The following is a 13,649-nucleotide window of genomic DNA, read 5'->3' as shown; positions in this document are numbered from 1 at the left end:
GTCTAAATCAGGCAGTGCTTTCTTTTCCCAAGAAAGCCATGGTAGGGAAGCAGTCAGGAACGTGGCCAGCAGGTAAACCTCTGGGCTGCTCTCCAAGGAGCCCACCTCATACACTGCAGGACTGAGGCTGCCTGGCCAGGTCAGCTCCCTTCCCAGCTCTCCCAAGGCTAAAACTGAAATACAAAGGACCAAGGCACAGAGATGGCGTTTTTGCTCCAAGTCCCAACACAGAAAGTTGAAGCCAGCAAACCAGCCCCACCGATTCCCGCCACCTCCCAAAGCACCCTGTGATGCCAGGTCTCCCAACGCTGGCCAGATGCTGCAGGACAGTGCTTCACAGCAGCTCTCCATCATCCCATCGACCTGCTCAGCACCAGGCAATTCCTACAGCGGACATCCTGCCCCTGCCTGCATAACACCCTCCCAGCCATGCCCAGCCTGCCCTCCAGGCAGCACAGTGGGAAGGAGCAAGAAATAACAGTATGGCAATGCAAATGAGCAGAACCAAGGAATTCGGACCCTACAGTCTCACATTTCCTTCTCATTCTTGCATGCAGACACTTTTGTTTCTCATCATGCACCCAAAATCAGACTTGGTGTCTGAACAAAGGGACCCTAGTCACCACGGGAACCAGCAATCTCTTCACCACAGCACCAGTCTCTGCAGAGCCAGGTATTTCTCAAGACCTTGACCATTCTCCTCAGCCCCGTACAGAATCCATGCAGCCTACAACATCTCAAGAGAAAAACACATTCTGTGAATCTTCCTGTTATTAGCAAAGCAGGGGGGAGGATGGAGCGAGGAAGAGGTCAGGGGTGTGCATGGCAGCTGGCAGGATGGTGGGACAGGCACGGAGCATCCCTTTCAGGACCATCACATGAGGGTGCAGACATGGAACAGGGGTGCTTGCTCTGAGCACTAATACCCAGAGCTGGTGCTCACAGAGCCCAGGAGATACAACTAAATTGAGGGCAGTCGTCCTTATTTTAGGTGGTGCTGGGGGTGGATCTCAATTTCAATTTTTGCCTGATGGTATTTTTACACAAAGGAGAAGACCGTATGCTAAAATGGGGCATTTAAAGAGAAAAGCTGATGCATCCACACACGTACCCTCTTCCCCAGGGGCTATCTGGCTACTGCTGCTATTCAGGTATCTGGGACAGGTCCAAAAAAGTCACCCCATTTATGAGCCATCTCCCCTCCGCTGCTCCCTGAAGAAACACGCACCAACCACACTCCCAGTGCTCAATCCAAACACCCGCACAAGAAGCCCGTCTTCCCTCAGCTCAGGAGCTACAGCTGGGGACGGGACCTCCAGCAGCCCCTTTTCCAGTACAGACACTGCTTCCTCCTGGCAGGGCGCGGGAGGCAGCGGTTGGAGAGCAGCAGCTCATTATCCCTGACGCAAGAGAAACGCTGACTCGTTATTACAGCAACCTGCAGCCATAACTGCCGAGGGGCCCAGTGCCAGCCAGAACCAGCTCCCTGCTGGCCCCCCACCTCCCATCACCCTCCTGCTCCCTCAAAGGGGAAAAAGGACCTCAGAGTGCCTCATGGCCACAGCGCACCGACTGGTACCGCCACCGCAGTGTGCTGGGTGAGGGCTGTGCACGCACAGGTACAAGCACAGGGATGACAGCCAGCTCCTCGGCTGCTCCCAGTGGGACGCGGGGCTCATCCACGCTGCCACAGGAAGACACCAGCTGATTTGTTCTGGCTTTTGACCCGTGAAGTTGTAACCAAATCATCCTCCACGTTTTGCAGACAAAAGACTCAGACGTCAGCAAAAAAAAAATGACCTCTCCAAGGTCACATGGGGACTCGGCAGCAGGGACGTGACCAGACCTCCATCACGACGGCTGGAAAGCTGCAGGGCTGCCCAGGAGAGGGGCTGGGGAGGGGAGTGCCAGCCGATGGCAGGATCGGCCGATGGCAGGATCGATTGGTATCTCTCCTCGTAACCTGACCTGCTGCCCGCTAGGGACGATCCAGGCAGGGAAAAGGTCCAAATTACATAGTCCAGCATGTACTGCAAAGAGACCAGAGCTGCTTGAATGTCTTCTCTGGCCCTATGAAGCATTTCAGTTCAAATCTCTGTCAGCTGGCTCCCCCTCCGAGGCCAAGGCAGTGCCTGCACAGGTTCCCCAGACAGTTACAGGACCCTTCTAAGTAACACTCAGCAGAGAAGGGGCTGAGGTCTGCTGCAGAAAAGTAGCAAAGCAAGAAATCCTAAACCCGAAGATTAGCATGGCCAATTATATCCCTCCCGAGATCTTGTTTGCTTCCTGTTCCCCTCCTTTGTTACCTGCTGAGCAGGATTGGGGAGGGTCCAGCTCTCAGTCACCCAGATCGTCCCAGCCCTCTCCAGCTGCCAGGTCTACACAAACACCTCCCATGCCTCTCAACTTACTATAGGATATTTACTCCCTCAAAGAGAAGCTGAAGCATTAGACAGATGGATCAATTCTAACATGATGCTGGCTAGGTCCCAAGACACAGCCAAGGCCTGTGCAAGAGAAACAAAACAAAAAAAGCAATGGAAAATTTGATCCCAAATCAGTTCTTCTGCAAGGGTATCCAGACCACCAGTGATAAGGGATTTTTTGTTCCCTGTCCAGAGGAAAGGTTAGATTCGTTCTCAGACACCCCCATCACCTACACTGGCTCAAGAGCTGCAGCCACTGTGAGCTCTGACCTCAATTTCCCACAAATCACATGGAAGCAAGTGCTTGAAATAGGTTTTCAGTGTATAAACAGCTGTGCATTTTGTGAAGCTCAGCTGTGGTGCCCCCGCTATTTTCATGTACTTGAAAAGTAATGAAAACTTCCAGCATCACAGAGTTTCAAGAGGAACAACCCTGGGGGAAAAAAAATCACCTATTCCAAAATCAGAGCATTATCTGAGCTAACTCCCCAGGTAACTCCACACCACACGCTAAACGAGTACCTCAGTGCTGACGTTCAGCCTCCTGCAGACCAAAGGGGAGCAGTGCAGACCCAGCAGGGCTGTGACACCAGCTGACCACACAGTCACCAGCAGGACCCGCAAAAACACCTTTCAGAGATCCTGAGGGAAGAGGGTCCAGGTCTCTCCCCCAAGCACCAGAGATGCCAAAGGGGTTCTGCGGAACCTGACCAGAAGAATGAGAGCTCTCCAAACAGACAGTCCTGCAAATCCAACGCTCACATATGCACAGGCACACAAGGAATAACTGGAAGGTCACAGGCTGTTGTTTCTCCCATCCACTTATCAGTGCTTGCACTAGAGAGAGCAAACACTGGGTGTTCTCTCCCATTAACCCCTTCCCCTCATCTCCAAAATGGAGAAGCAGCAAAATGTTGCTGCTCCAGAGCATGTGTCCCAACATTCCCAATCATGAACCCAACAAGAGGCCTCAGGGGAAGTCCAAGACAACTTAAAGGTGCTTGATTACTCCTGCCATGAAGCAGCTGGTGACCCAGCTCTCTGCCCCACACCCTTTCATCACCAGTGAGCCTGGAGTGATACCAGTGGAGGCCTTAGACCTTCCAGGAGAACAACCCTACACGAATCCGGTCCAAATGATCAGTCACCCTCCCCAAACCGCGCTTTAAGCCACTGCATATTGAACAGACACTAAAATTTCTGGCACAAACAAGCAAAATACATGTCTCAAAGCCTCTTGTTGAAATACAGGAGCCATTCTGGTGCAGTCTGGAAGCCAGCTGGATCCCACACTGTAGAAACTGATGCAGGATGGTGTTTCCCCTGACAGGGTCAAACTCAGAGCTGCAACACACTTTTCTGCTTGCACGTCAAGGGCAAACCCAAACTCCAGAGAAGCTTTGCCCAAGAAGAGCTTAGCAACCAGCAGGCAGGACATCTCCCTACAAAGGAGAATCCATTAATGTACCCAGAAATCCAGTGTCTCCAAGAAAGAGGATCCCACCCCAACACCTCAAATGCACCAGTAGCATGGTTAAGCCCCATAACATCAGACAAGGATGCCATAAATCTCTATGAAAACCCCAGAAACTGAAAATTGCAAGGCTCTCTTCAACTCTGGGCTGCAGGCAGAGGGCCGAGCGGGAGGCTGCAGGATACACAAGGCAGCACAGCAAAGACAACGTAATTAGATCTCATAACTGAATTACAAATCATCAGACTCACAGTCTGAGGTGTTCCCTCCCTCTGGCCCAAGCTATCTGCTTGGTTTTAATCAAACACGACCATTCCAGCCACCCTCCAAACTCCATCCTTGCTGGGTTCCACTCTCTGCAGACAATTACATCAACTCAGATTTCACCTCCAATTGAAGCTAAGAGGGTTACCTCACTCTAATCGGCCAAGTCTCCTCCAAATCATCTTCACAGTTGTCTTTACAGGTTTACTTTTAAAATTTAAAACTGTGGCTCATTTACAGCAAATTCCTCCCTGCAGAGTAGGCAAATGTCACATTCACCATTCCACAGTTTAAAAAAAAAAAAAAAATCAAAAACCCCCCAAAAAACAGCAACAATGAGCTTGGAGAGCTCACCTGAGATTGGGAAGCCAAAGAAAAGTCCCCTTTTTGTTCAGCTCAGTGCAAGACCCTCTGCAGTAGCAGAGGATTTCTGAACACTCAGAAGATGTATGAGATCATAGTCAGTATTCCCCTGAGTTCTCAAGGTTGAGCTGGGAGTTGGGAAGTGAAATTCAATATGATTACAGACAGTGAAGTCTCATGCTTTGTCATCTGAGCACATGGTGGAGACACCTCCGTGATTCGCTCTTCTGTCTTGCTGGGTGGAACCTCGTGCACAAATATCCCATCACTTCTGTGTCAAGCACAGTAAAAACCTCCCGACTGCATTTTTGGGATGCGTTTCTCCACACTTCAGTATCTGCTGCTACAGACACACCATTACTCAGCATCACACATAGTGGTGTCACCCCTTAGACTTAATCCTTCATTCTGTTTTCCCCCTCTGCTTTCCCCCTCGCACAGCATTGCAGCTGACCTGCCAACATGAGCCCACCTGGAGGTAACACAGTAAAGTGCTTCAGTCACTCCTTTAGGTGTCTCTTTTTATGCTGAATGAGGCCAAGAGCATTTGTTATTGTGGTTGTCTTTATTTTCAACAGGCTCATTCTGTGAGGTCAGCAGAGCTGACACAGACTTTCTGACTGCTTGGAAGTGTAACCTTTCCAGTTACAGCAAAGGCACAAAAATTGCAGAGAATCCTAAGGGTCTTGCAGGAATAAACTCAGTGCTTCTTCTGCAACATATAATAATAATAAAAAAAGGAAGATGTGACCTTGGAGAATCTGAAGAAATTAATTTCCTGTAGTTTAAGTGAATGCTGGATTATCAAACATTTGAGAGTTGCTTATTAACTGTGAGTTCTCACTATTTTCTTCTGTCACTAGCTTCATCATCTGCAAATGTGCAAAGCAGATAGTTTGGTAGCTATTGGTAAAATAATCGCTCATTTACATCACTGACCAGAAGCTTTCAAAAGCACAGTCTTTAAGAAAAACAAAATAAAAGAAGTCTGCGTGATTTAGTGTGGAGGCTGAATAGATCCGCTTTAAAGACAGTGCTCAGTATTTCGCAGCATACCCACCTCTGAGTTACCAGGCAGGTAAAACACCAATCTCCCCACACACCTTTCCTCTTACTTTCCCATCAACAAAACTCTACCCTTCCCTCATTTTTGTGGTTTTTCCAATTTCATACTTGTTTCTCCACATATTTAGCCAGGAAAAAAAACCCCACCTCTTCTCTGAGTTTTTTTTTCAGGCTCCTTAAAAGCCACCTTACGCAGCCCCGAAACCCCCCTGTTCTCTCCAAGCACTCACACCGCGGGCGAGGCCGAGAAGCGAAACGACGACCGGGAAAGGAGAAGCGGGACGAGCCCCCCGCGCCCGCCCGCGGCTCCGCCGGCGCAGCCGTGCCCTGCAGACTGCAGAGTCACTCTGCGGGAGCTCGGCACACGCCGCTGCTCGGCTGGAAAAACGTGCTCAGCACTGTGCCCGGGACAGGCTCCGCCGCCTCCCATCCCACCACCCCCGAGCCGTGCCCCCGTACCTGGGCTGGGGAGAGCAGAGTCCCACCGGGCAGAGCCCAGCTCGGGCTCGCACAGCCCCTCCCGGCCCGCAGGAAGGACACACAGCACATTTCCGCCCCCCGTCCAGCTTCCCAAGCGTGCTTTAACCCTGCCTCGTGTGTCAAGGACACGTCAGGTTCGCAAACCCCAGCCGAGCCTCCGTTTCTCCCAGCTGCCCCTCGGCTGCCACAGTCAGCAAGAGATCTCTGCAGAGCCTGACAGAGATCACACGAGTGACACTGAGGAGCACCAGAGATGCTTCTCTCCAACATCTTCCTCGTGGGGCAGGGACGCCTCTCCCGAGCCCCATCAGCGGCCGGGGCTGCTTTGGAGAGCGAGTTGGGAGTGGAGAGAAGCATCTGCTCGTGCAGCAGGTTGCAGACCTGTTCCAGCCACTTCAAGGGGTGTCCAGCAGGAAGCAAATGCGCTTCCCCAGGAGCACAGGTCAGGGCAGGCTGTGCCCGCCGGCACGCTGCAAGTGTCACACGTTCTGGAGGAACCAGAGTAACATTTTCTAGATCAAAAGAACAAAGGGCATTTGTGTCACCTCTGAGTGTCACCAGAATCAGACTGAGTGGCATCAAGACCTCGGTCACACCAACAACCACTCCCGCTGACCATTTCTAAAGCAAATTAAGGTTTCCACCTGGCCTGTTGTGACAAAGCACCCAATCCAGCCAGGGCCACCATGGTCACCTCCAACACACCCTCAGACTGCAGCAGAGAACTCTACCAAACCTTACAGTTTGCCACCACACAAAGGAACAGGGTGACTCAAACCCACAAAATAAAAATAAAATCACAACCACTGTAGAGCACTGAACCCTGCTGCGTGTTCCCATACAACCCTGAAACACATGAAAGTGTCAAGGGAAGCTTCTGACAGCTTTGTTGCTCCAAAAGTCAGCTTTGCTCCAGAAGGACAGTGAAGGTAACTCACTGATAAAGCAGGTATTAGATGAGGCAGTTCCCAGCCCTTCCTCCACCTCCTTGCACGTCTCAGCAGAACGTCCCCCAGCACACGTAGCTTTAATGCTGCAGGAAGAGCTCTTGACCCTGGCAAGACCCAGAGCGAATGTCACACCAAAGTTGGGCTGGATGACTTGCTAAGGACGGCTCCAGCAGCTCAAGCAGCACCATCAGCCTGGTGCAACTCTGAAACCAGCAGAACCACAATACATCACCCACCAGTTTGCCCAGGAAAGGCAATCCACCCACGAAGCCCCCCAGACTGCAGCACAAATGCATGCTCCGACAGAGAAAGTTCAGTTAAGAGGATCTTCTGGGAACCTCCAATTGCAGGATGAGCCTCCCTTTAGAAACATGTTGACACTTGAACACAGTTTCCACAACCTTTCCCAAAAACAAAAGTTTATCTTGCACAGCATTAGAATTGCTATCAGCAAACCCATTTCCACCAAACGCCTTGCGCCAGTTTTTGCTCCACAGCTGTGAGACATTCATGTGTACACCCACTTCTCTGTTTGCCAAGCAATCCAGACCGACCCTGACCCAAAACTTCCCCCACAAAGAAGTCTGGTAATTGATTTATTCAAGGCCAAATTCAGTTTCCATTTGTTCTGGTCACCCACTAGCATTACCTAAATACACGAGTAGCTGTAAGTTCTCCCAGCACTACACTAACTTCTCTGAAGCCCCTTTTTTTCCCCCCCTCTCCTCTGACCTCAAGTCCTGCAGCTGCAATCATTTAATTCAAGATACTTAGATAAACCACTTATTTTCAATGCAAGGAGATAAGTCTCCCAGCTCTACTCAAACCTTACTAAAAGGACCTGGACCTGCAGAACGAGTGGAACCAAAGCCTGGTTTCAAGTGAAAAAAGGAACAAATGCAGAGCTGGCCATGCCAGAGACCACAGAGTGAATCCAGAGATCCACCCAAAGCTTTAGCCAACCCCAGGAGACAACTTCTTGGCCATGAAAAGCTCCACCTAGACAGCACTATCACCATGGGAGAGCTCAGCAGGTAAGGTTGCATCACCTCTTTCCCCAAGCTCCCTGTGTACACAACAAGCCAGGGATTTGGCAGAGCCAGCAGTGTGGAAACTCGGGCCCTTGGTAGGAAGTCAGCAAAGGCTTCAATGCCAAGATGACCAACGGCTAAGTAACATATTAAAGACCATAATGTAAATGCATATCGCGGTTGGGATTGAACAAAGCTCCCCAGACCCAAGTGGACCAAGGGTAAGAGCACCTGTAATAACTGTAAGAGTTAAAACATTCAGCCTGAACAGCAAGCACAGCTTTCTAAAATGCCCATTCCTTATTTTGCCAAACAAGCACAACCACTGAGATGGTGTTGGAGATTTATTACAGTCTCAAGTATGTGAAGAGCAACCTAACTCTATCCAAGTGTGCATTTGGCATTGCCCTGAGGATAATTTCACAGTGTTTAACCACAGCAAAAAGATCCGGTGCCATAATTTGGAAGGCAGAGCAGAGCATTGCAGCCCCAGTGCCTGCATTCCCAGTCCTGCTTTCTGGACTCGATTTGTCTTCACAGCCAAACGAAGTCCTTCTGCTGTCCAATCCAGTGATCACCGACACAACCGTGGTGGAAACCTCCGTGGTACCATGAGCAATATAAAGTTTAAAAAAAGAGTTATGCGGGTAAGGAGATGGTTGGAGAGAATCCTTCAGCGAGGCCTTGGACCTGCAATCTGGAACTGGAGGTTGCAGCAGAAGCAGGCACTGAAGCCCAGCAACCAGGGCCAGTGAGTCAGCTCCCAAGAGCTGCGTTGCGTTCCCGAGCCTTCTCTTCCCGAAACAAACAGTGCAGAACAGGGCAAAGGTCCAGCACAAAGCTGAAGGGCAAAGGTATGCGGGGGAGGGAAAACACTAAACTCATGGTTTTTTGGAGCAACAAGTTCCAGTTACCCTCAATCCACCCCAACAAGATGGGAAGAGTTACACAAACGTGACTTGTGGGATCAGAACAAAACAGTAGTTTGGAGAGGAAACTTGGGGCGATGTGGGGGAGGCCTCCTGCTGCGATAGCAGCTCTGTTGCAACAGCCAGAAGAGCTCCACAATTACGTGCCACGACAGAGTGAGAATTGCCCAACGCTTTGGAAATAGGTGTGTGCAGGACTACCAAGCTGGATACCTGAGCAAGCAGATGTGCATGTCTACTCTGAACGCAAAGAAATGCCAATGGTAAAGCAAGCTTCCCATCCATCTTATCTCCTGCACTGGAGGCTAGTTTCAAGGAAAGCCCTATGGGGAGTTAGTCAGCAAGGGGTGAGATGCTAATGAATCTTCCCCTGCCTTCTCCTTAGCACCGGTAGCCAAGTCAGCCTCTGCTCAGGCAGCATAAAGCAACACGCACGCTCAACAATAGTAAGCTCACCCCTGGTGCTTGTTGCTAGTAGCTAAGGTGTGCCTTCTGGAAAGTACTGCTTATCCACCCAGCACGTTTGCCAAACAGCATGCAGGAAACTCTACTCAAGAAATCAAAGCACCTCCTGCATCTCCACTAGGAAATACGCCCGTTTCCCTGGCTGAGAACTTGTAAGGAGAATTTAAAAAGTTAGCGCAGGCAAAGCTCAGCGATTGCAGGGCCGGTCATTGAAACCTGCATGTTCTTACTTCCAAGATGTAAATGGAAGAAAAATAAAAGAAAAATCAAGAACTGCCAAGTGCCTTGATGCAACATTTCTTGAAATACATCCAGCAGGTTTTCAAAACGGGGTGCTGTTAACACCTGTCCACACCAACACTTGCATCAGCACCAGCCCCGGTGCAGGGCACAGCGGAGGAGTACAACATGTTCCAGAAGGTCGAGTTGTCTTAACTGCAAGCCGTACTTCTCATCTAGAGAAGAATTGGAGAAAACACTTTGAATTTGGTTTAGAGCCAGTAGTGCAAAGCTGGTTTTGCCAGAAAACGTTTCCTTCACTACTGCAGACACACACAAACCACCATCATGTGTCAGTCAGGCTGCTGGCTGCATTTATTTACATGATAAGAAGAGAACATGTAATAACAAGGGCATGGTCACACAGACCTTGCTACTAGATCATTAGAGAGTAAAAACGAGGCATCATTACAGCTCTGCAGCGTCCCTCACAAGCAATCAGCAGTGTTAAGCACAAACCTTGCCACACAGGACAGGACCATGTGCATCTCAGGACACAAAGGATCCCCCCTCTCCTCTTTGCACCTTGCACCCTGACAGAAACACACATGAATAGAAAGGTAACGTGCATGAACCTCAGCTTCAACTGACTGCACCAGCAGTATCACTGCTGTCTAACTCAACCTAATGGTTGTCCCACTTACTGCCAAGCCACTGTGCTTTTGGGAGGTTAAGAAGCAAGGAGAGGCTTCGCTTCAAGAGCCCTCCTTCCTGAAAAAGCAAAAACGCTTGCTCGAACATCCTATTATATTACAGGCTACACTGCCAACTTCAAGCATAAAAACCCTGCAGCAGGTAACAAGACACAAGCTTCTAAAGCTGAATTCTAATCCAGGAAAAAATGATCCTGTTCTTCAGTCCCCCAGTGCACTCAACTTGCCCAGCCATGGCGAGTCAAACAGTGCAAAACAAGCTGGTGTTTTGACCACCTGGAGGTGGAGTTGCTAAGCTCTTCCCTACCCATATTCCAACACGGACAGCAGAAACTCACCAAGATCTTGCAGGTGGATCTGTCTTCCCTGAGTTCAATGCTTTTACTTTAATAAACACCAATTCCAACGCAGGCCATCACAGAATGCGTGGACACAGCAGGAGAAGGTCTTGTCCATTAAATCTGCTCTACAGGTCTATAATTAATATAATCTTTATTAAAAAAAATAAGGCCTTCAAAGTCTGTAAAACAAGTCATAGAGGGATCCCTTTATCTTTACAGAGCTGTCTTCACCATGCTCTCTGGTCTCCTCGCTACCTCTGGCAGATCAGGGCTGGAAACATTTAGTAGCTCCAGCACACAAGCACTGCACTGGGAACACTGCTGGATTATGAGCAAAGGCTTTGTTTGTAAACTCTGCTGAGAAACCAAAGACTTCCAGTAGTGACTTTTCAGAGTTTGGAAGCTCTCAGTCAGTGGGACTGAGAGCAAGCGTAGAAGAGTCGCTTTCCTTTGGGTGATCCTCCTGGAGGTCACTACAACGTGACAACTCACCTCACCAGCTGATCCTTTCACACAAATTCACGCTCCAGATCTTTTTTGGTAAGCGTCTGCCAAAACAAATCCTCCACCCAATGAAATGAAGATACAACAGGAGCCTGCAAACTCTACAAGAAGGTGCCTGGGTGCAGGGCTGCCAGGCAAGGTCAGCTGCCAGCCTGCCTCTCATGGGAGCTCACCAGCCGTGTTTATTTTACACGTTTTCTCTTCTGCTAACGAACAGGCAGCAAAAGAAACAATGGCCCAAGAGAGGAGAGGCAGGCAGCAGCACTGGGGGCACTGCTGGAACCAGTCGCTGCTGCCAAGCGTCCCAGAAAACACCACTAACAAATTCCATTTTTTAAACACCTTTGGGAATACAGAGAAAACTGTGCTGGGCCCAAGGACAATTCTGAGTGTTGCAGCATTACTCCCTTATCCTACAACTGCGTGGACACGCTAACGACACGCTCTCACTCTGTCCCTCAAAAAATCCTCCCAGGAGTTGCAAGGGCCTCCTGCTTGTGTTGGGCAGCTGCTGACTCTGACAAATCACACACCTTCGCGACTGACGAGCCAGGTAATGAATCCAGACACCCCTTACACAGGAGACTCAAACAGGAACGTTCAACCTCGCAGTTTTGCATTTCTTGGTTTATTTCTCGGGATCGTTATCTCAGAAGGCATCACAATAGAGTGCAACCTTCACACAAAGGAGCGATGTGACCAGTTTTGTGTCACAACGCACGAGGCGAATGCAGACAGCGACACTGTCCTGGATTTCCTTAAGCTTAGCTTATGTCCACGACTACAGTGACAAACCACCAAACAATCCGAACACAGACTTCTACCTGGCACGATTAACTTGTCCTCCGTGCTCCTCATTAAGATGACAGCTTTCTAAGTGGAAATTGCAGAGCTGCCCATCTCCCGAAGATCAATAACCCTGATGAATCATCATGTTGGGCAGTAACAGTTCTTACAAAACACGGGCACGTACAGTAATTGGGAACCTGATGGCACATCTGGCAGCGTGATTTCAGCGTTAACAGAGACAGGTAGAAAAAGATTAAGTCTTTCCCAAACAAGACGCTTAGTGAAAACTTCTGTTGTTTGCGCCTACTCCCGATTCACTTGAAGCAGGTACGAGGGGAGCGCAACACCCATCCCGACAGGCGAGGAAATGGGTGCTCTGCAGTTTCAGCCTCTTGCTGACGACAGCAGCGGGTTGCTAGCGCGATTTGGACAGCGCAGCCCCTCCGCTTCCCTTTTCGGGGACCCCCGTTCCCCAGCCGTGCCCCTAAGCGGGGGCAGCGACCGCGGCGGGCAGAGGCGCGCTGGCCGCGGCCCCCGGCCCCGCCGCCGCCATGAGTCGGCAGAGAAAGGCGGCGCGGCCTGCGCGGGGGAGCCGCGGCCGCGCACACGTGGGCAGCGCAGGCCGCGGCCCGGGGAAAGGCCCCCGCGGGGGCGGCGGGGCCGCGCTCCCGGGGGAGCCGCACGCCGGGAACCGACCACGTTGCCGGCGCTGCTGCGGCGGAATGCCGGGAGCGGGAGGGGAGCGGGGGGGGGGGCCGCGTGTCCGCCGCCGGGCCCGCCCGCCGCCGGGCCCCCGGCGCCCTCCGCTCCCCGCCGCCGCCGCATGGCCGGGCCGCGCTGCCCTCCCCGCCTCGTGGCCGCGGCCGCCGCTCCCCCCGCTCCCGGCGCGCCCCCCGCCCCGCCGCGGCCCCGCAGGCCGCGGGCGCGGCCCCACGCCGCGTGTGCCGCATGGCGCGGCCGCCCGGGGCGCGGTCGGCGGCGCTCCCGGCCCCCCCCGCCCCGCTCCCCGCGACCCCCGAGCACCCACCGGGAGGAGACTGCCCGTTCACGGCCGGCGCGTTCTTCGTCCAGGGGTTCACCTTGGGCGGCGGGGCCTCGATGAACTCCCTGCGCCCCGCGCCGCCCGCCTCGCCGCCGTCCTCCGCCTCGCCGCCGGCCCTCAGCAGGCTCTCCTTCTCCTGGTTGTTGCTCTCCTCCTTCTGCTGCTTGGCGCTGGGCGGCCTCGGCGCCGCCGGCCCGCCGTCGGGGCCCATGGGCGGCTCGCCCTTCTCCCGGCCGCCGTCCTGCGGCGGCTTCAGCACCAGGGCGCGCTCCTCGGCGGGCAGCAGCGGGGCCGTGCCGGGCAGCAGCGCCTCCACCTGCGTCGCCATCTGCGCGCCCCCGAGCCCCGCCGGGAACCCCCCGACCCCGGTGCCGCCGCAATATGGAGCCGCGCGGGGACCACGCGACTGCCGCGGGGGCGCGCACCGCCCGCCCGTGCGCGCCGCCGGCGAGGGGAGGGGCGGCGCGGGGCGCGCCCCCGCGGGGCGGCCGGCGGCGCGCACGGGCCTGATGCAACGCCCGGCTGAGATGGGGGGGGCGCGGGCGGGGGGGGTTTAAAGGGCACCGGCCCCTTCCCCGACGTCCCGGCCTCGCT

General features: G+C 52.7%; 1 protein-coding gene across 2 annotated transcripts in view; it reads right to left on the bottom strand.

Moving 5' to 3' along the window:
* LARP1 (La ribonucleoprotein 1, translational regulator) overlaps positions 1-13,428 on the bottom strand; it is a 45,544-nt gene extending 32,116 nt beyond the window's left edge. For both annotated transcript variants that reach the window (XM_066197224.1, XM_066197225.1), the window contains exon 1: positions 13,041-13,428. In XM_066197224.1, the coding sequence (XP_066053321.1) occupies positions 13,041-13,383 (343 nt within the window). In that variant the 5' untranslated portion in view covers positions 13,384-13,428. The remainder of the gene's footprint in view (positions 1-13,040) is intronic.
* Between the last annotated feature and the right edge of the window lie 221 nt (positions 13,429-13,649).

Source organism: Chamaea fasciata, unplaced genomic scaffold, assembly GCF_029207755.1.
Source record: "Chamaea fasciata isolate MVZ Bird 193981 ecotype frontalis unplaced genomic scaffold, bChaFas1.0.hap1 SCAF_15, whole genome shotgun sequence".
NCBI lineage: Eukaryota > Metazoa > Chordata > Aves > Passeriformes > Sylviidae > Chamaea > Chamaea fasciata.
The sequence above is the reverse complement of the archived record's forward strand: the minus strand, read 5'-3'. Positions and strand labels throughout refer to the sequence as shown.